The sequence below is a fragment of the Lissotriton vulgaris genome, chromosome 1_2, assembly GCF_964263255.1.
Source record: "Lissotriton vulgaris chromosome 1_2, aLisVul1.2, whole genome shotgun sequence".
Taxonomy (NCBI): Eukaryota; Metazoa; Chordata; class Amphibia; order Caudata; family Salamandridae; genus Lissotriton; species Lissotriton vulgaris.
In genome coordinates this window covers 117,176,651-117,198,122 of record NC_141686.1, presented here as the reverse complement: position 1 = coordinate 117,198,122, position 21,472 = coordinate 117,176,651, and the positions used below count along the sequence as shown (strand labels likewise).

The window sequence follows — 21,472 nt, the reverse complement described above, 5'->3', positions numbered from 1 at the left end:
CAGAGTCCTTAGGTGCTGAGGAACAGCAGACCAGTCAGCTTTGTTGCGGTTCTTGCAGATGCAGGGGAGTGACTCCTTCACTCCAAGGGAGATTCCTTTGGATGTTCAGAGGTCTTGTGAGGAACCTGTATGGAGCTATGAATGAGTGCTTCTAATGAATCATTAGCTGCATCCCCATGGGCACTCTTTTCCCGGTTCCCCCTCAAAAAAAAAAAAACTCCAAAAAAACAAGAAATGGTACTCACAAACAGTTATATTCAGTTGCTCAAACGTTTTCTATATTCTTTATCTAATTGTTTCATGCTTAGGTAATGAAATTTACTCATCATTTCATTTCCGTTTTCCATGATTATCCTACTATGACATTGTTGCTTATTCAACTCCTATGCATTTCGGGCTGAAAAGCCCTTCCTCAGGGAGCATAACTATGAATTCAAAAAGTAACAACATAAACATTTATCCATCATGTGTGAATAAAATCATCAATACAGCAACACACTGTGTCAACATTTATAAGCAATAGCAAATATGTCGTGACTATAGTGTCCCATGGTGAAAAAATATGTAAAAAAGTGCACAGCCGATGTGTACAGTGCCCTTGTGAACTGACAATTGATATGAACTATACAAATATCGCCATGTCCAGACTTGCATGTCTTTAAATCATTCGTGCTCGTACGTCTGAAACAAAAAGAAAGCAACTGTGGGAAGGTGGCCTGATATGCAGTGCTCACTATTCTAGTGAACACTATGTATCAGTCCCGCAACCCTTATTGATGATTGGTTGCAAGTCAACCTTATAGACCAGCTATCCTAGTAGCGTGGATACGAGCAGTCTAAGGCTAAAGACTCGAGAGGGCGTGTTAAGCCAGCTGTTTACCACACATATACCCCTTGAATACCCAGTGAAAGGACACCACACAAGTGTTATGAAAATAAACAAGTTATTTATTAAGATTCACAACAGCCCTGTACTCTTTATGAGGACAGGGTACTAAGCACAAAACAAAACTCTTACGAAAATACTTAAGTTAGCACAGTATATACAAATGCCCGAGGGGCATGGAAAACCATATACTCTGAAAGTGGAATGCGAAATTACTAGCAGGTAAGTACAGTACTAATAGGCTTTGGAATCGCTAGATCTTGACTATAGAATCTTCAGATTACTTCTAGGAGACCCAGGGGACTCGGGTGCAGAGTGTGCACTCTCACGCGTGATGCGGGACAAAGTCTATGGTAGCTAGAAATTGCAAAGTTAGTGTTCTCGGGCGAACCCGACCTGGTAGGAGGAAAACGAAAGTGGATTCTGACCCTTAGATAGTGAGGCTATGCTGGGGCACCGAAATGCCGAAGTTACCTAGCCCAGGGGCTGCAGCTGCATAGGTCTCAAAAGACGTCGGGAATCCTCGTAGACGGACCAGGAGCCTGGAAGAAAGAAGTTGCTGGCAGGCGACCAGTGAAGAAAGTTCGATGGATCCAAGCCTGGATCGATGGAAGATGACACCTGAAAGCAGAGGGGACCAAGTTCGAGACTACTAGCCAGTAGTCAGGTGGCACCAGGAGGGCACCGGATGGTAGTCACCTCGACTAGGTGAGTGGGTGACGCTGTGCTCGCAGATCTCACGGACCAGGAGGCGTTGTCGGCGACCAGGATGGAGGAGCGAGCTGTCCCACGAAGATTGAAGCTGTCGGCGTCGCTGGACCCAGGATTGGGCAACAAAGCCTTGGCAAATTCAAGCCCACGCGGTGGACTCAAAATGGCGTCTGGAGTGGACCAGGAGGGTCCGGGGTGCCTCTCTTGAAGAAGGATTTTATAGAAACAAGGGGAACCCACCGGATAGCTAAGGACCATGGGTATAACTTTGTTATAGGAAACAATGGCGCCTAGCTTATTCAACATATGTGCAATGTAGTATAGGAACACAATGGAAACTATACGGTTTAAGATATCCTGAACCAGCCGGGACAGGAATTTATTCTCAAAAATCAATGTCAAATATACAGTACAATAATAACATGACACAAGCCTGTGCCGTACCGACAGAAAAGGGAAGATAGAGGTAGGGTGAAAAAAGGGGTGTTTATCAGGCAAGGAAAGAGAGCAAGGACAGGGCACTGCAGAAAATTCAAAGATCAATAGCAGTGTCGCCTGGAGTGGATTGTACACAAGCTTATTAGACAATAATGTAAGTGTCAACCCACTCTTGGGTGTCGACGTTTCGATCCCTATAGCTCTACTAGATGCATGGGATCATCATCAGGACTTATGCAATAACAGAACATGCCTGAATGAGAAAAGCCTCTATGGTGCAAGGGGAAGCCTCACAATGGAGGTTTCTTTAACTTCCAGAAAAAGGCGGAAGTAGTAGCGCCAGGCAAGCGGTTGTGTGTCCACGAGGTCTTAGCTGGGGTTCAGTCAATGTGTTATTTCGGTGGTTTAAAATCTCAGCGCCCGTCTATGTTTGAGTCGGGTGGCCGCACTTTCTCCCTCTATATGCGAGCGAGGTCCGGAATCCAAAATTAAAGGCAACAATGGCCCTATACTCCGGAAGTCAACCGTGTGAAAAGTGTGCGGAAGTCACAAATGTGGCTTGCCTCGCCCTGGGGTCCAACAATGTGGAAATCACGCGTTAGTCATGATGTGTCTCGCCTCTCCCAGGGGTGCTCCGACAATGCCGGTTTCAGTGTAGGGACGTTCTCTTGAAGAAGGAAGCAAGGGCCAGTCTGGAGCAACCAGACCAGCAGCAGTGATGTCGTCGGGCGTCGTGTAGGAGGCCACAAGCCAGCCGGCTAGTAGCCACACAGCGCGGTGAGCACGCAAAAGCAGAAGGGCCCCACGCAGATCGTGGAGATGCTGGAGGGCTGATCTTCGGTGCTGGAGCTGCTCAGGGTTGGGGCTTCTCGGACCCCAAAGCACTCACCAGTGGAGCACACGGTGGGCTTGTTACAAAGAAGTCGTGCAGTCTTGGCGATCGTCGGTCCCTCGAGGTCTCGTCGCACTCACAGTTCTCAGATTTGCTGTAGAGGTGAGTAGAGGTCAGAGGTGCCAGGGAAGCCGGGTCTCGTAGAGCTGGGTCGTCGGATTCGTGAAGAAGGACTTGCAGCAGACCGCAGTGTTCTTAGGATGGTGCCCGCTTGATACAGGGTGACTACTCCTTAGCCACAAGGGAGAATCTTGAAGAAGGAAATCTTGATGTCTTTCGCAGAAAGTCGTGTCTTGATTCCAAAGATGATCTAATCTGAACAGGGGGCCCGCTCCCATCTTTATACTAAAAAAGGGGGCTGACCCGGTGACTAGGTCCTGCCTATGGTGGGACTAGGAGGGGGGTGGTTACACCCCTCTGCCATGCCAGACTCTCCCCAGGCCAGGGGCTGGTGTGCCCCTGGAACTGGTTCTAACCAGCCTATGCGTAGTGAGCACCGGGGTGCCACTCATCAGTCACCTTCCTGTAAAGCCCTGCCTACCCAGGATACACAAAACCATGTCTGGGATGGTGCTAGCACCGCCCCGGACAGGAAACCCTTTGTCCAAGCCTCCCTCGCTGGAAGGACTCCCAGCAGCAGGAGGTCAGACTCGTGTCTGTGGTGGCAGCATCCATTTTGTGGAGCTGAGGCTTCGTTTAACTTTAACCGGGGTTCACAGTTACATACATGTCGTGTCCCTCTAGAAGGGTGGAATGCTAACCCCGTCGCCAGAATTGGCGAGGGGTTAGTATTCCAATTCGTATGACACCTTACTCGACATGTTTTGATAAAGCAATACCAAAGTTAGCATTTAACCGCGAGGATTATAATGCACTTAAGAGTATATGGTATGCGATATCCTGGAACAGCTATTAGGACTTGGTTCCGCAAGCTGCAGACAGGCTCAGCTCATGCCAGAGCACCATCTCACACGACTCCAAGCACTCTGCCTTCAGGATTGTTAAGGCCTGCCATAGGAGTGACTGATAGGAATCTGTGTGTCCATTTTAGGGTTAGATATAGGTATACTATATCTATAGCAAAGGGTGATTACACGACTTTGCCCCAGCTGTCATGCAGCCAGTTGTGTCAAATTTAGGAGGCCAGCCAGGGGTTGCATAATACATGCTTCAGCCCCTGGTAGCCCTGGGTACACCTATGCCCTGAGTTACAGGGTCTGATAAGGTGGTCCAGTCCCAATTGGAAATGTACCTAGGGTACATGGAATCCATTTTAAAGAGAGAGCAGTAGGCCTGGGGTCCTAATTGGCAGGGCCCCAGGTCGACTATGTCAAAAACCAGCTAAAACACAGGGCAAAAAGTTGGGGGCAACCATAGTCAGGAGGTACCTTCCTACAGCAACATCCTCGTCACATCTAAGAAAACTACCATGTTAAACACTGCTATCTCAACCCGAAAACATATAGGTGAACTTCAGATTTTCTACCGCACGTCGTGCTAAGGGAGTCTCCTCTGAGCTCTGCACAGATTTCTCTTAAACTTTTGGATTTCAACTGTATTCTCTTCAGGAACTGTTCCCCTTTTTTCATCATCACAGACATGGAGAAAAAAGGCCTTTTTAGAGCTTGCGCTACTTGCTCTAAAAGGAGGCATTATGTGAATGACCCTCATAAGATGGCATTTTTTGCCTGTATCCGGACCACAAATTCTAGGTAAGAAAACATAAGGGTCTGTGAGGGCCGTCTTTTTGCCTGGTTCCAGTCTCTAGTATGACCGTGATGAGGCCTCATCTGCTGCGCTTTTTCTTGAAGGTCTGGGAAGAAATACATATCTCACCCTGCTTCTTGCCAGCAGCGCACTCAAAACGCCTTCAAAAGACCTCCCATGGGGCTGACAGGCGCAGCCCAACTGAATCTCCTCACTGAGGTGTAAAGGAGATAAAGGGACTTATAACAGAAGAAACTGGTGTGAGGGAGTCTACCTAAAACCTACTCTGTTCCTTGTGAGGAACGACAGGAGAAAACAAAGGTCTTCATTGTCGACGAGGATGACAATAGCAGCGTCGACGATGGCAACGTCGACGGCGAAAGCAGTGTCAACGACAATAGCGTCCACGGCGAAAGCAGTGTCAACGGCGATGGCAGTGTCGACGGCAGCGTCGACGACGATGACAGTGTTGATGGCAGCGTCGACGATGGCAGCGTCAACGATAGCAGCGTCAACGGCAGCGTCAAAGATGGCAGCGTCGACTACGATGGCAGTGTCGATGACGGCAGCGACAACGCAAGCATCGATGATGGCAGCGTCAATGACGACGGCATAGACGACTGCGTCGACGACTATGGCAGTGTCGACGACACGAGCGTCAACGACGATGGCAGTGTAGGCGACAGCGTCGACGACTATGGCAGTGTCGACGACGATAGCTGCATCCACCTTTAAATTTACAGCCGGATCCAGTCATCTTGTCACATCCTCAGTCTGCTGATGAGGACTAGGAGGACGACCATCATGAAGGAGAGCTTCAATGTACATGATGAATAGGATGACTATGTCATTCCCTGCCCTGCTTCTCCAGTGCCGGCACAGGCAGTCTCTCCTCCTGGAGACATCGGAGGGTTCCATAATGTCATTGAGAGGACAGCTCAACGTTTCCAAATTCCCATGGTCTCTCTTCAGCAGGACTGCTTCTTATATGCTTTTAAGAAGCCCTTCAAAAATGCGGACAAGGTGTTAAGGTGATGCAAAACCCTTCCTCAGTATCTCCGCTATTGCCTCGCTTGTACAAAAACTGTAGGGCGCCGGATACGTGCGCCAGTTTGTTTAATAGGACATCCCAAAACTGACTCAATAGTTACGCAGGCGGCTCAGAAGAAGTCCAAAAATCCTTCTGTCCCATTGACTGCTCTGCCAGATAGGCCGAAAGCTAGACAATATTGGAAAGCGTTTCTCATCAATGTCTGCTATGACAGTAAAGGCATCCAATACAATAGCGCTTTTGGGACGTTACAACCGACAGTTTTGGGCAGACATAGCCCCATATCTGACGGCCTTGCCAGAGGAATCAAAGGAGGAGGCCAAGAAAATATTACTTGAAAGAGAGCGCTCAGCATCGGAAATTATAGACTGTGCGATGGATATTGCAATGACTAGATTTCGCCAACTTGCCGGAGCGGCAGTATTGAGGAGGCAGGGTTGGCTGAAAGCTATTTCTTTTTGTCCCGAAATACAAACAAAAATCTTGGATATGCCTTATGATGGCCAATTTCTCATGGGACCTCAGATTGCTGAGGCGTTACAGAGTATAAAGAAAGTCACGGACACCGCCAGATCGTAGGGTACCCTCCAATACAAAAGTCCGTCCCTTCACGAATCAAGAGGGAGAGGACAGTCGTCTGATAAAGGGGATAGTCGATATCGGTCATCTTACTCGTCTGGGCAGCAACATCGGCCACAGTTTCAGCAGCGCCAACAGCAGCAACAAACCTCTTGCAGTAAAGCGTCCTTTCGGGGTAAAGGCCACCGAAAAGGCAACGCTCAGAGAAAATGACCTTTCCCTTAGGCCAGTCTCCAATTCATCTCTGCACTCAAAAATTGGAGGAGAAATTTCACATTTCCTAGAAAAGTGGAAGCCAATTACCACGGACCGGTGGGCTCTACAATTTCTTAAATTCGGCCATTCTTAGGAGTTCGTTCACATACCTCCCCAAACTCCTCCCCGACCTGTGCTTCACAAAAATCTACGTCTGTTTCTCAGAGAGGTCTCTCTTATGCTCCAGAAAGGGGCGATAGAAAAAGTCCCTCTATTCCGGCGAGGGAAAGGATTTTAATCCTGCTTCTTCCTAATTCAGAAAAAGGAAAAGAAGTGGAAGCCGATTTTTGACCTCAGAGCCCTCAACAAATTCCTAGAAAAGCAGTTGTTTCGTACCGTAACGATCCAGGAGGTCTTACAACTCCTAGATGTAGAGGATTACATGGTATCTCTGGTCCTTCAGGATGCCCATTTTCACATCCCATTTCACAGAAATCACAAAAAATTCTTAAGATTTGCAGTGGCGGGCTGACACTTCCAGCAAAATGCCTCTCTCCAGTGGCTGCATAACTCCGGCAGCAGCACCATCAAGTTTTTCCATATCTGAATAACTGGCTGATAAAGGCTCCATCCCGAGAAGACGCGTCCAGGTCTTCCAACGCTTGCCTGCAACTTTTCAATTGTTTAAAACTCAGGCGCAATTGTGGAAAATCAGTCCTTCTGCCTTCTCAGCGTATAAATTTCCTTGGCACTACTCTCGACACAAAACTGAAAAAAGCTTTTCCATCACGAGAGAGAAAGGAAAAGCTTGTGACACTAGCTGTTCTCGTAGTCTCAAAGAGAACCTTGACGGTTCGCCTCTTCAAGTCCCTACTCGGGATGATATCATCATGTATCCTACTTGAAGCTCACTGCCGCCTGAAGATGCGCCCTCTCAAAGAGACGCTCTCGGCACAATGGGTCCAATGCACAGGGTCATTCGACGATCACATAAAGATGACTCCTCAAATTGTCAAGGCTCTGCAATGATGAACGTCTATTCAAAATCTTTCTTAAGGCTTGTCCTTCTTACTTCCAGTGTCACCTCATATCACAACAGACGCCTCACTGAGAGGCTGGGGAGTTTTTTCTCCAAGAACTGCAGATCAGCGGAAAGTGGTCCCTCTCCAAAAGAGGGCTTCATATAAATCTCCTTGTACTGCGGGCGGTCTTCCTCGCCCTTCATGCCTTTCTCCCAAGAATCGAGAATTCTCTAGTGCTCGTATGTACGGACAATACCACGACGATGCGCTAGCTCATCAAACAGGGAGGGACTCGCTCTCTGACACTCTCTCGCGAATCGCAGAAAATCTGGTTGATCCTGCACAATATCTCCCTTCGGGTGGAATATGTCCCAGGCACGGACAACGTTCTAGCCGATTCACTAAGCAGACAACAAACAACGCCTCATGAGTGGGAACTGGATCGGGAGACCCTCAACCAAGTATTCTCTCAATGGGATACTCCTCTAATTGACCTATTCGCCACAAAGGACAACACCAAATGCCAATACTACGCAAGCTGGCATCCCCAAAAAAAGGATCTCTAGGAAATGCATTTACGAGCGTATGGTGCAACGTCTTTGCGTACGCTTTTCCAACATTTCCAATGATTCCCAGAGTCCTCAGGAAAATTGACATCGGAGCCTTCTACAATCATTCTGATAGCCCCAACTTGGCCACGCCAACATTGGTTCACGGAACTCCACCGCGGTCTCTGGAGCCGCCAATACACTTGAAACAGTTTCCGTCTTTCATCACGATGAGCAACCGGCTAGTCCAAATCCGAATCTGGCTTCTCTCAAATTAGCCGCTTGGCTCCTGAGTTTAGAGACCTTCAGAATTTGGATATTCCGCCAGACTGAAGGGCTATCCTAGCTCGAGCTCGGGCGGATAGTACCAACAAAACATTCTCTTTAAAAAGGAAGAGGTTTTGCATCTGGTGTGAGGCTTAAGGCATACATCCTTTCTCTTCCTCTCGGGAACAAATATTGCCTTATCTTCTCCATCTAGCAAACTTAGGTCTTGCTCATGCTTCAGTCAGAGTCCACATGGGCGCAATATCCCGTTACAGAAGATCTCCTACTGGCCCTTCTCTTTGGTCCCACAGGTTGATCAAACAGTTTTTGAAAGGACTCTACAGAACCTTCCCTCCTGTGAAAATGTTGCCACCTACCTGGCACCTTCATACGGTCCTTAATCGGCTCATGAAACATCCCTTTGAGCCGGTACACAGGGCTGACCTGAAATACCTCTCTTGGAAGACAGCCCTCCTGCTTGCACTCACCTCAGCGAGGTGGGTGAGTGAGCTCCAAGCCCTCTCGATACAGGAACCCTTTCTGTAATTCAAGCAGGACAGAGTAAGTTTACGGACAAATCCAACATTTATTCCAAAAGTCCCGTCGGACTTCCATCTCAACGAATCTGTGGTCTTGCGCTCTTTCCTCCCGAATCCCAGTACTGCAGTGGAAAGGTCGTTACACTCTCTAGATCTTAAACGGTGCCTGAAATTTTATATTGGAAAGACAAAAGCCTTCAGAAAGTCACATCAGCTATTTGTGGTTTACAGCAGGCCCAGGAGGGCCCTTCCACTCAACAAACAAAGTATTTCCTGCTGGATTTCTAAAGCGATTTCATTTTTTTCATGAACATGCAGGGCAACCCCTGCTATCTAAAGTGCAAGCCCACTCTACCAGGGCCATGTCTACGTCCATGGCACTTTTTGCAGGAGTGCCGGTCATAGACTTTTGTAGAGCGGCAACATGGAAGTTGCAACACATTCCATACTAGGCATTACTGCCTGGATACAGAGCTGATGAAGTATGCTGTACTGGGTCAAGCAGTACTTAGTCATCTATTTCAGTAGAGGTGAGCCCTCTTTTCATCCCTCCATCCTTCTCAGGTATGCACATTTCTCTATTGTATGATTTGATGGTATTTCTTGCTTGCAAATGTATATTTTTATTGGTCGTTTGATATGTTGTTATCTGATGACTTGTGAATCTTATACCATCCGAAATGTGCTTTGTTCATTGCTTGCTACTCTGATTCAGGCATGTGAATCAATGAAAGACACCCTTTAATACTGGTTAAGAAATGAGTTACTTACCTGTAACTGCAGTTATCCAGTATTGGTGTCTTTCATAGATTCACATGCAACCCTCCTGCCTCCCCTGGAGGGCTCACCTAATTCTCTCAGTGATACGCCTACTTAGCTTTGTGTGTACGAAAATCTGAGGGACTGAGGCTCCTTCCAGGAGGGTTCTAGAGGGAGGTGGCAGTTGATTGGCTCTTTTCTGGAGTTTGGTTCTTTTTACAAAAGGAAATGGATATGTTACTAATGTGAGGCCTATAGGCCTTTTTCTCTATATGTCTATAGGACATTACTTTATTTATATACCAGGGACTCTCATTCCGACGAGGGGGAATGTTTCAGGCATGTGAATCTATGAAAGACACCATAACTGGATAACTACAGTTACAGGTAAGTATCGCATTTCTTTACGTTGTGAGTCTGAAGGCGCCAAAAGCATCGAGCAAGAAGCTGATGTCAGTAAGCAGGAGTGGTGCTTCTCTTCCAGGGGATCCTCCTCAATAGTCATAAGCATTAGAATATTCCCGCCTATGTGCGGGACCCCGGAAACACTATATTATATGTGCCCCACATATAAATACACATATATATATAAATAATATATATATATAAAAAACAAGCAATAGCAGCCAAATCACATTAGAGCTGAAATATGCTGTGAAGAATTTCCACCATACATGAATAATAAGCATTATAAACAGGAGAAAACAACACCAAAGTTTGTTTAGGAATTGTTTTAATGCTCAGAAAACAGTAGAAATTCCAGAACTCACTGGAAGCATAGGAAGCTCCCAGGCTGCATTGCAAACACACAGTCTAACCAGACTGAAAAGCTAACCTGTAGCTAAATAACAAAAAACTGACACTGTGCCTTTAAGGCACTCATGACCCCCTGAATCCCATCATGCCTCAGGAGTGGCAGTTAGGTCAGTTGTTCTTTCCGGCTCCTTCAGTGAAGGACCCTGGTTTCACAGCTCCACTAAATTTCTGTTTTTTTGCAGAAAAATTGCTTCTTTTTGACAACTTTTACTCTTACTTCGACGTCTTACATCTGGTCAAGTAAGATACTGCTTGTTTTGAGCAGTTTGGAGGGCATTTTACTTCGAAAATGCCTTCTCTATTCGATAAATGTCCTTCTTGTAACAGCAAGAAGGCCAAGACAGACAGCCACGGGGTCTGTATCGTTTGCCTGCCTGAAGACCATGATCCAGAAACCTGTCCACATTGTGAGAACCTGTCAGGAAGGACTCTCAAGGACAGGGAGAGAATTCGGATTTATGGCCTGGCTCACAGAGCTTCGAGAGGGAGATCTCCAGTGAAGAAGGGCTCCAAGAAGACCCATTCATCTTCAAAGAAGAAGTCTTCATACCCTTCTACCTCAGCGTCGGGCTCGGCGCTGAGAAAAGATCCACAAGAGGGACTCTCCTCTGAGAAGCTGCCGTCGACGGCGGGCTCGCCGTCGAGAGGAAGGCAAGGTACGTCGACGACATCGAAGGCACCGGCGCCATCCTCGAAATCCCCTCCGGCGTCGTCAACCGGGCGGCGATCGGCGTCGAGGAAGGCTACTCCGCCGCCGTCAACCGGGCGACGGTCGGCGTCGAGATCCATTACCCCTCCGCCGTCGTCAACCAGGCGGCGACCGGCGTCGAGGGACGTCACCTCGCCGTCGTCAACCAGGCGACGATCGGCGTCGAGAAGGGGGACTCCTCCGCCGTCGACAGTGGCTCGTCGATCGGCGTCGAGGACGCGGTCTCTGTCGGTGCAGCAGCGGCGCTCGGCTTCGAGGGTGCCCAATACCCCTCCGCCGTCGTCGCACAGGCATCCGACGTCGAGGCATGGCTCTACGTCGGCGACTGACCATCGCCGTTCGACGTCGAGGCAAAAAGCTCCGTCGACGACAGGGCGAGACCGTTCGACGTCAAGAGAGAAGCCTCCGTCGGCGACAGGACATCGTCGTTCGACGTCAAGGCGGAGGTCCCCGTCGACGACCGGACACCACCGTTCGACGTCGAGGCAGAAGACTCCGTTGGCGGTTGCTCATCGCCGCTCGACGTCGAGAGACTGCGAACATTCTCAAGGACATTCGAGGTCGAGATTGTTTGATCCCCCAACTCCTCGGAAGCGGTCGGCTGCGAGAAGTGAGCGCTCGACGTCGAGGCACTCGGATACGATCATGGTGACAGAATCTGCTTCTCACCATTCGTCTTATCGGTCCTCGGGCTCCTCTACTGCACATTCAAGATCCAGAAGCCCTGTGCACAGGACTCCTGAACGTCATCCAGATCCTTCTGCGGGGCGCATCAGGCTGTCACCTAGATGGTGATCCTCCTCGACCTTAGCGCGGCGTTCGATACCGTTGACCACCAACTCCTTATCGAAAGATTGGCAAGAGTTGGAGTGGAAGGTACAGCCTTATCTTGGCTTTCATCTTTCCTGGCCCAACGGTCCTAGCAGATTTGGGAGAAGAACGCCCGCTCCTCCGAAATGCCCCTCCAATGTGGTGTGCCTCAGGGCTCTTCCCTGAGCCCTACATTATTTAATATCTATATGTCCACATTGGAGGAGGTTATCACCCCATTCGGAGTGAGCGTCGTCAGCTACGCTGACGACACACAATTAGTGGTGTCTCTGTCCCACCCCAAACAGCAGAAAGCTGATCTCTTCAACTGCCTTACGCAGGTCCATCGTTGGATGAATAGATCAGCCCTAAAGCTAAATGGGACAAAAACTGAGGTCCTTATACTTGGCCCGAAAGGAACCTCACTCCCCCTGGACAGTTGGCCAGCCTGTCTAGGTCCTCCCCCTGACCCAAAAACAGAGGTGAAAAGTCTGGGTGTATGGATCGATTCCGATCTCTCATTCACTTCGCAAGCAAAGAAGGTAGCAGGGACCTGCTTTGGTCTTCTAAAATCTTTGAGGAAAGTCCTGCCCCTTCTTCCCCCTAAATCCCAAAAATTACTAATCCAAGGTCTCATAATATCGAGACTTGATTACAGTAACGTGATTTATCTGGGCGCTCCCGAAGCGACCCTTAATAAACTGCAGAGAATTCAGAACACTGCCGCCCGGATTATCACAAACACCCCGGCCAGATCATCTGCTAAACCCGCTCTCAAACTCCTCCATTGGCTCCCCATAAGGGAGAGAGTCAAATTCAAGGCCTTGTGCCTCGTCCACAAAGCTCTGCATAACCAAGGCCCCCCAGTCCTCAGCAATTTTGTCACCCCTTACATAACCACTAGATCCCTCCGTTCCAATGCAGAAAACCTCATCAATACCCCAAGATTCAGGAAAGCCCGATCAGGAGGAAGACGCTTCTCGGTACAAGCCGCCCGTCTTTGGAATTCACTCCCTCATGACTTACGTCTTGAACCACAATATCTGCGCTTCAGGAAGCTGCTAAAAACACATCTTTTTCCCTAGGCTCCGTGCCCCCCCCTGTTCTGATTTCTCACCCTTCCTCTCTTCTGCTCTCAGCTCCCGGTCCTCAGATCTGCTGAATTAGGGTTCTTTTAGCGCTGGGATACCTCCGGGTGACTATGCGCTTTATAAAAATAAATAATAATAATAATAATAATAATGGTACAAGTCCTTGGACCATTAGAGAGACGATGGGCCTACCAGGCGTATGCAGGAATATGCCAGCCCACGCCACAGGTCAGCTCTCCAGAACCTGGTGGAGGAGATGGACAAGCGTAGCCCTCCCAGGCGCTCAACGCCTGTGACGCTACCCACCAAAACGCCAAGGAGGTCCCGTTCGCCTACAAGGGAGGTTAGACGGGATGGTCGGGGAAGATCTAAATCGCCTGCAAAGGATCCTAGACTGGATGGTCGGGAGACCTCTGTCCCTCCCCGGGGCAGATCTCCTGTGCGGTTGCCGGCCAGATCCCCCAGGGCGTCCCGATCCCCTAGAAGAGACCATCGTGCAAGAGATCGGGTCAGGTCTCGCTCTCCTAGACGGGAGGAGCGTTCCGGGAAGTCGAGGGAGCGGGGACGCAGTTCTCACCATCGACGTAGACATACCCCGTCTACCTCTTCCACTTCATCTACCAGATCGTCAAAGAGGGACTACTCTCCGACTTTGACGGACAGTCCAACGTCCAGGTCCTCCACTGTGGATGATATTGGCACGTACCTGGACGTCCTACAGAGAGGTGCGCTTAAACTGAACATCGAAATGTCTGTCCCTCAAGTGACAAGGACGGTCATTTTCGAAACCTTGCACAAAAAGGCCATCTCCAGACCTCTGCTGCCCTTGGTTCTGGGGATTATGGACCCTGTCAAGGAAGTTTTCCTAACCCCAGCAACAATCAGAGCAGTGCCAGCACGCATTACGAAAAAGTACAAACCGGCTGCTTCTGACCCGGTGTTTGTGAAGTCTGACCCTCCGGCGGACTCCGTCATCGTGGCAGCGGCGAGGAAGACACATGCGGTTGCTGGTTCATCTTCAGTCCCGCCAGATAAGGACAGCAAGACCCAAGACTCCTGTGGTCGGAAGGTTTGGAATTCTGCTGCTTCCACTCTTAAGGTCGCCAGTGCTGCTGCGCTCTTGGGTCGGTATGACAGAGCCTTATGGGACTCGATGGAGAGATTCAAAGCCAAGCTGCCGAAAGAGGACCAGCAGGACTTTGAGGAAACTGTTACGGAAGGGTGTCTGGTGGCTAACCAGATGATCAGCACGGCCGCGGATGGGGCGGTGCTTTCGGCTCATTCCTATTCCCATGGAGTTTGTGCCAGAAGATCGGCCTGGTTGCGCCTTACGGGGCTAAAGCCGGATGCCCAGCATCGGATTCTGAATCTCCCCTTTTCGGGTTCCGTCCTCTTCGGGGAACACGCGGACGAGGAGATGACCCGAATGAAGACTGAGCTAGACACGGTGAAAGCGGTGGGCTTGGAGAAGAAGAAGGAGTTCAAGCGCCGCTTTAAGTCCAACAAGGGGAGAGGGGCCCAACAGAGGGTTCAAACCCCTCAGTGGTCCCAGAACAAAGCTCAGGGAAAACCTCACTTTCGTGGTAAGCCCAGCAGGGGCAGAGGGGGCCACCAGCAGTCCTTCAACGCCCGAGAGGAGGAAAGGCCTGAACAGTGGCTTCCTCTGACACCGTTGCCCACTCCAGTGGTAGGAAGTGCTTCACAACACCTGGAAGAGTGGGTCAGCATCACAAGAGATCAGTGGGTGCTGAATATACTGCGAAATGGATACAGGATACGTTTCCGTGCTCTTCCAAAGAGCATCCCTCCGAAGAGCTCTTGCCCTCACCAACTGAGCTTGCTCCGCCGAGAGGTAACGATCCTGCTGCAGAAGAGAGCGATAGAAGAAGTTCCTCGCACTCTAAGAGGCAAAGGAGTTTACTCCAGATATTTCCTTGTCCCCAAAAGAGATCAGGAGGACAAGTTCAGACCCATACTCGACCTAAGACTCCTAAACAAGGTTATCGTCAAGGAAAAGTTCCGCATGTTGGCGCTTCACCAAATATGTCCTCATCTACAAGCCGGAGATTGGATGTGTTCGGTGGATCTACAAGATGCGTACTTTCACATCCCGATTGCGCAGCAACATCGAAAGTACCTGAGGTTTGTCGTGGGACACAAACACTACCAGTACAAGGTGTTACCCTTCGGTCTCAAGTCCGCACCACGAGTCTTCACCAAATGCATGGCGGTGGTGGCGGCTTTTCTTCACAAGAAGGGTCTCTTCGTTTACCCATATCTAGACGACTGGCTCCTGAAGGGTCCATCCCCGGTACGGGTAACACAAGATCTGCATCTGTGCCTGCAACAGCCACACAGGCTCGGCCTCCATGTGAACCTGGAGAAGTCAGTCCTGCGGCCTACGCAATCCATCCACTACCTAGGCTCCGTTCTGGACACAAGCGTGGGAAGAGCGTTTCCTTCGGAGGAGAGACTTTCTTCCATGACCCTGAAGTGCGGGATTCGGCTAGAGTCTCGACCTCCAACAGCACGACAGGTGGCGTCTCTGCTGGGGTCCATGGCGTCCTGCATTTTTCTCATCCCACACGCCAGGCTGAGAATGCGTCCTCTGCAACAGGCCCTGGAGGATCAATGGGACCAGGCAACAGGTCGTTGGGAGGACCATATCCATCTTTCCCAGGCGACAAAAGAGTCCGTCAGGTGGTGGACTCGGAGACACAATGTGATGGTGGGAGTGCCATTTCATCAACCCATTCCGTCCCTATCTATAGTGACAAATGCCTCCCTGCACGGCTGGGGAGCACACATGGGTCCGCTTCAGATTCAAGGCCGGTGGTCTGCGCAGGAGCAGACATACCACATCAACATGCTGGAGCTCAGAGCGGTATTCCTGGCTCTCAAAGCTTTCCTGCCAGCGATCACATCCAACTCGGTCCTGGTTCAGACGGAAAATACGACAACCATGTTCTATCTGAACAAACAAGGAGGCACAAAATCTCGCCCACTGTCTCGAGAGGCTCAGTCGATATGGCATTGGCTCCTCGCTCGAGGTCTCACAGTGGTGGCGGTGCATCTTCCGGGCGAGTTGAACGTCAAAGCAGACGCACTCAGCAGGCACTTCGAAGATCAGCCAGACTGGGTGCTAAACGACGAAGTAGTGGAAGAGCTTTTTCGTTGCTGGGGGCGTCCGTCCATAGACTTGTTTGCAGACGACGAAAACGCCAAGTGCCACGCCTTCGCGTCCAGGTTCCACAGGCCGGGGACGCAGGGGAACGCTCTTCTGTTGGATTGGGCAGGGATGTTCGCGTACGCGTTTCCTCCCCTAGCTCTGATCCCGAGGGTGGTTTCCAAGCTCCTCAGGACGAACATGGAGATGATCCTGATTGCTCCAGACTGGCCCCGGCAGTGGTGGTATCCGGACCTTCTACATCTGTCTGTGTGTCCACACAAACGACTCCCTTGCAGGCCAGACCTGTTGAGCAAAATGAACGGGAGGATAATGCATCCCAACCTCCCATCATTGAACCTAACAGCATGGCTCCTGAGGTCCTGCAATACGGACATTTGAACCTGCCTCCAGACTGCATGAGCATTTTGAGGGAGGCTAAGAGGCCGTCCACGAGAGCATCCTATGCCTTCAAGTGGAAAAGGTTTTACTTGTGGTGTAGGGATCATCATTTGGATCCTGTCAAGGGGCAGGAGGACGTCATCTTACCATACCTCCTTTCCCTTGCTACTGCTGGTTTAAAGTACGCTTCCATCAGAGTACATTTGTCAGCTATTGTGGCCTATAGGAAGTCCCCTGATCAGGTGTCTTTCTTTCAGGTTCCCGTGGTCAAGGATTTCCTTCAGGGTTTGAAGAAAGTGTATCCCCCTGTGAGAAATCCTTCTCCTCCGTGGGAATTAAACCTGGTTCTATCTAGGTTAATGTCTCCACCTTTTGAGCCCATTCACAAAGCTTCCTTACAACATCTCTCTTGGAAGGCAGCTTTTTTGGTGGCAATTACCTCTGCACGCAGAGTCAGTGAGATACAGGCTCTCTGTGCAAAGGAACCGTATACGGTGTTCCACCATAACAGGGTAGTTCTGAGGGCTCACCCTTCTTTCTTGCCTAAGGTCATCTCTGATTTTCATATAAATCAGTCTATTTCCCTCCCTTCTTTTTTTCCAAATCCGACGACCCCGGCCGAGCGGTCACTTCACTCCTTAGATCTTAAGAGAGTGCTGAAGTTTTATTTGGAAAAGACTAAAGGGATTAGGAAAACGGACCAACTGTTTGTGAACTATGGTGCAATGAGAACTGGCTTTTCAGCGGCAAAGAGGTCCATTTCCAGGTGGATTGTCTCTTGCATTAAGTTGGCCTATCAGCTAGCAGGAAAACCTATGTTGATGTCTCCAAATGCGCATTCCACTAGAGGGAAGGCGGCTACAGTGGCTTTCTTGCATGACGTTCCTATGTCGGAAATATGCAAGGCCGCTACCTGGAAATCAGTGCATACCTTTACGAGGCACTACTGTCTCGACTCTGATTCCAGGACTGACACTCAAGTAGGGCAAGCCTCCTTGAGGAATCTGTTTGGGTAGTCTATTCTTGTCTACTCACGTCTATTGATGAGATTTCTGTCTTATCTTTTCTTTGCCCGCAGGGATGAGGAGAGGCTCGCTATTCTATTCTAATGCTTATGACTATTGATGAGGATCCCCTGGAAGAGAAGGATTAGTTACTTACCTGTAATCCTAGTTCTCTTCCAGGGGTATCCTCATCAAAGTCATAAGCAACCCTCCCGCCTCCCCGGGCAAAGGATACTCTTTAATAAGGAGATGTTGTTAACCTATGTTTCTTGGGTTTGGTTTTTCAGTCTCCGAAAAGAACAACTGACCTAACTGCCACTCCTGAGGCATGATGGGATTCAGGGGGTCATGAGTGCCTTAAAGGCACAGTGTCAGTTTTTTGTTATTTAGCTACAGGTTAGCTTTTCAGTCTGGTTAGACTGTGTGTTTGCAATGCAGCCTGGGAGCTTCCTATGCTTCCAGTGAGTTCTGGAATTTCTACTGTTTTCTGAGCATTAAAACAATTCCTAAACAAACTTTGGTGTTGTTTTCTCCTGTTTATAATGCTTATTATTCATGTATGGTGGAAATTCTTCACAGCATATTTCAGCTCTAATGTGATTTGGCTGCTATTGCTTGTTTTTTATATATATATATTATTTATATATATATGTGTATTTATATGTGGGGCACATATAATATAGTGTTTCCGGGGTCCCGCACATAGGCGGGAATATTCTAATGCTTATGACTTTGATGAGGATACCCCTGGAAGAGAACTAGGATTACAGGTAAGTAACTAATCCTTATATGCAGCTCCAGTCTGTTTCTTCTGTATGGAGTTGAGGCACACAGCGCCACCTAGCTGTGCACAGAACATTGCTAGAGGAAAGTTTTCAAAATCAATGGGGACTAGAGGGGAGGGTGAATTGGGAGTTTCGGGAATTCGACAAATGATGAGGGGAAAATGAAATAATTATTTTTCCCTCTGTCTTTCGAATCCCTCTCGACCTGCCCACCCCCTTTGCCTACAGCCCCACTGCGCTTGCCTGCACAGGCCGCTATTGCCTGGAATCTCTAACTCGCTCCTCATTGCCACTCTTCCTGGCATGCTCAGGTTAATGCTGGCCATGTTCCCTCACTGAACTTCGTCTGGCCTTGGGAGCTTCCCCTGTCTATGGAGCCGCGCCAGGCCTTCCCGATGTCAGGCCGCCATGGTGCCGGCCAACCTACCTGCTCTGCATTCAGCCCAACTGGTCTGGGTCAACACAAATCGACTGTGCTCCATTGTACCTAAGGCCCTTGCGATCCCCAGACCTTGTTTGGGAGCTCTTTTTTGACTTGCCCGCAAGTTCCCCTGTGCAGCATGTCTGTAGACGGGCCCCTTCTCTGTAGCATGCCAGCTACCAACTCCCTGTTCCTGGCAGAACTCTGAATGCACTGAACGAACTGTTGGTAAGATATTGGGCCTTGTCTTCTTAATGCTCTAAACCTGTGCTGTGTGCTTTACCCACCAGCTTTTTCTTCCCTTAGGATTGCATGGTGTGTAATTGTGCACAACTTTGAACATTCATAAGTAATATAGTACTTGTCTTTGAAGGTAGTTCTTGGTTAAAAATTATATATAAAATAATAATTTTTCTAAATTGGTCTCAGATGTCTTCTTTGGGTGTGTCTCATTTATTGCCTCTGTGAGTACAATAAATGCTTAGCACTACTCTCTAAGCCTAATTGCTCACCCACACTAGCACAAATAGAGCATTAGTACGTTATACTTTTGCTTCTGTCAACCAATTGGGGACTCATTGGGCTCTCTGCACAGTGTATTTCTTTGAAGTGTACTACATATAGAGCAAGCTTCTTTCCGTATGCACCACTAGTTCTATATAATAATTGCTTTCATCATCTGGTCACATCTCTCCCTATGCGTCCGTCACATCTTGTATGAGTAACTGAGTCTGTTTAACATTGAAAGGAATTTGACGTGTGTTTAGATACTTTGTGCTGCAAGATTTGTATGGGCTTGAAATCGATGTTGGCCAATGCATTAAACACCTGTCACAAAAGATAAATTGTGATGAATTTCTGTGTTCTGCTGCATCATTCTTTGATTTGGCAAGAGGCACCAGCTTGGGTATGTTCTTTGTTCCATAAAGTAATAGACTGAAATTGTAGGCATGTGTGTCTCTGTATTTACAGTAAGTGAAGCCCAGAAGCCCAGAAGTGATATCCTCTCCATGGTTAACATGGTTAACTCTTGTATTCTTCTTTGCTACAAATAAAGCAGTGCTGTGAGATATCTTTAATACATTGGACTTAACAGTTTTATTTTCCAATAGAATTCATGAAATTAATCAAAATCAAAAGCAAGTTGAGCAGGACATTAAAGTTGCCATATTTACATTGATGGTAGAGATCAACAAGAAGGGAAAGGCTCTTCTGCATCAACTAGAGGTAAATAAATCGAGAATGTTTTGATCATAAGAAAATGCTTGCTACGTTGTTAAATCTGTTTAAGTGTTTTCTGGCATGTTTGTGTATGATGTTATTGCTCTAATATGAGTTTACCTTGAAATAACAAAAGACAGAAGGCGTTAGGCAAAACAGGAACAGTTGGTTTAATTAAACATTTCGGCCGGGAGCATAGTTACAGAAGTGAGTCTGAAGACTGCCTCAAAGCGCAATCAATCTGAACAAGTCTTTATACTTTTTTTGGGTATCATAAAGTACTTCTGTCGATCCTTTTTAGTTAAAAGAATACTGGCTTTGTCTGTGGAGTCATGAATAATGCCCCTGATAACAAATGCTGGTGGACCTCGAGCTTGCGTGATCACAATGGGGTCACCGCTGTGGCCCCAGATGCCTCCGAGTAGCGACAAGCCATTCTGCGGCCGCACAATGTGAAGACAAGCTCATAAAAGCACAAATAGCCAATGAATCACAATGAAATGCAAAAAATGACAGAAATAAGGATGCCAAGTGGACAGAGGTAGTTAACACGCTGCTGGAGCAGCGAAGAAAGAGGAGGCAGCGACCTGGGATTGTGGAGAGGAGGTCCTGGCCTTGTCTGATTAGATGTTGCTATTTGGTTGAACTGTGACATTTTCCCTTAGAGTTTTGGGAAATGAAGTTGGTTATCGTTTTATAATGGCTTCTGTATCAATAAAACGAAGAAAGAACAGCGTAATTCTCGCCTCTGGCTCGTACATTGAATAATCTTACACAGAAGTAGTAGCATCAACAACAATACATGGAGTAAAAATTTTTAAAGAGGTACGAAGATGCTGCTCGGGAAATATCAACCGAAAAGTGTTTTCTTTTTTAGATCACAAGTAATGTAGTTGGAACATAAGACCTTAACCCCTTCCCTGCTGGGCATGCTCCCCCACTGTGCTGGGGGTAGAGGGGGCGCGCACAGCGCCCCCGTGCTCATGACGAGCTCAGTGTTGTATCTTGAGTCTTCCTGCTGCTCAGCTAGAATGCATGTGATGTAGAATGTTGGATGAATGGAATGTTAGTAGTTTGTGAATGTCAGTTGGGTGAAGGCTGAGCAGCAGGACAGCTACTCCTGATGGGATTTTATCTTGATATCTTAACAACTTATCTTAATAAAGTAACATGAACAATCTACCTTGAAGTATCCATCTTCTTTTGGATTACATCATTTGGCGACATTTTTGGAGAATCTACGCGTGCAACATAAACGAAAATGAAAAGCTAAGGAGTACTGTTAAGAAAACGTGAAGAGAAGTTCAAGCTTGAAGGTAAAGGAAATATGAAAAGTACAGAAAATCAAAACAAAGGAAATCTTGAGGTAAAAGAATTGTTAACAGTGATTTAAAGTGTGTGTGGAACGCTGTCTGGCAATCAAACCCCATCAGTGACCCGGACATCGGTCGCT

At 48.3% G+C, this 21,472-nt stretch overlaps 1 protein-coding gene across 1 annotated transcript in view; it reads left to right on the top strand.

Moving 5' to 3' along the window:
• The window catches only part of TRIM24 (tripartite motif containing 24), a 1,193,545-nt gene that overhangs the window by 310,905 nt on the left and 861,168 nt on the right, over nt 1-21,472 (top strand). The window contains exon 6 of the mRNA XM_086952962.1: nt 19,911-20,025. Coding sequence (XP_086809088.1) covers nt 19,911-20,025 — 115 coding nt within the window. The remainder of the gene's footprint in view (nt 1-19,910; nt 20,026-21,472) is intronic.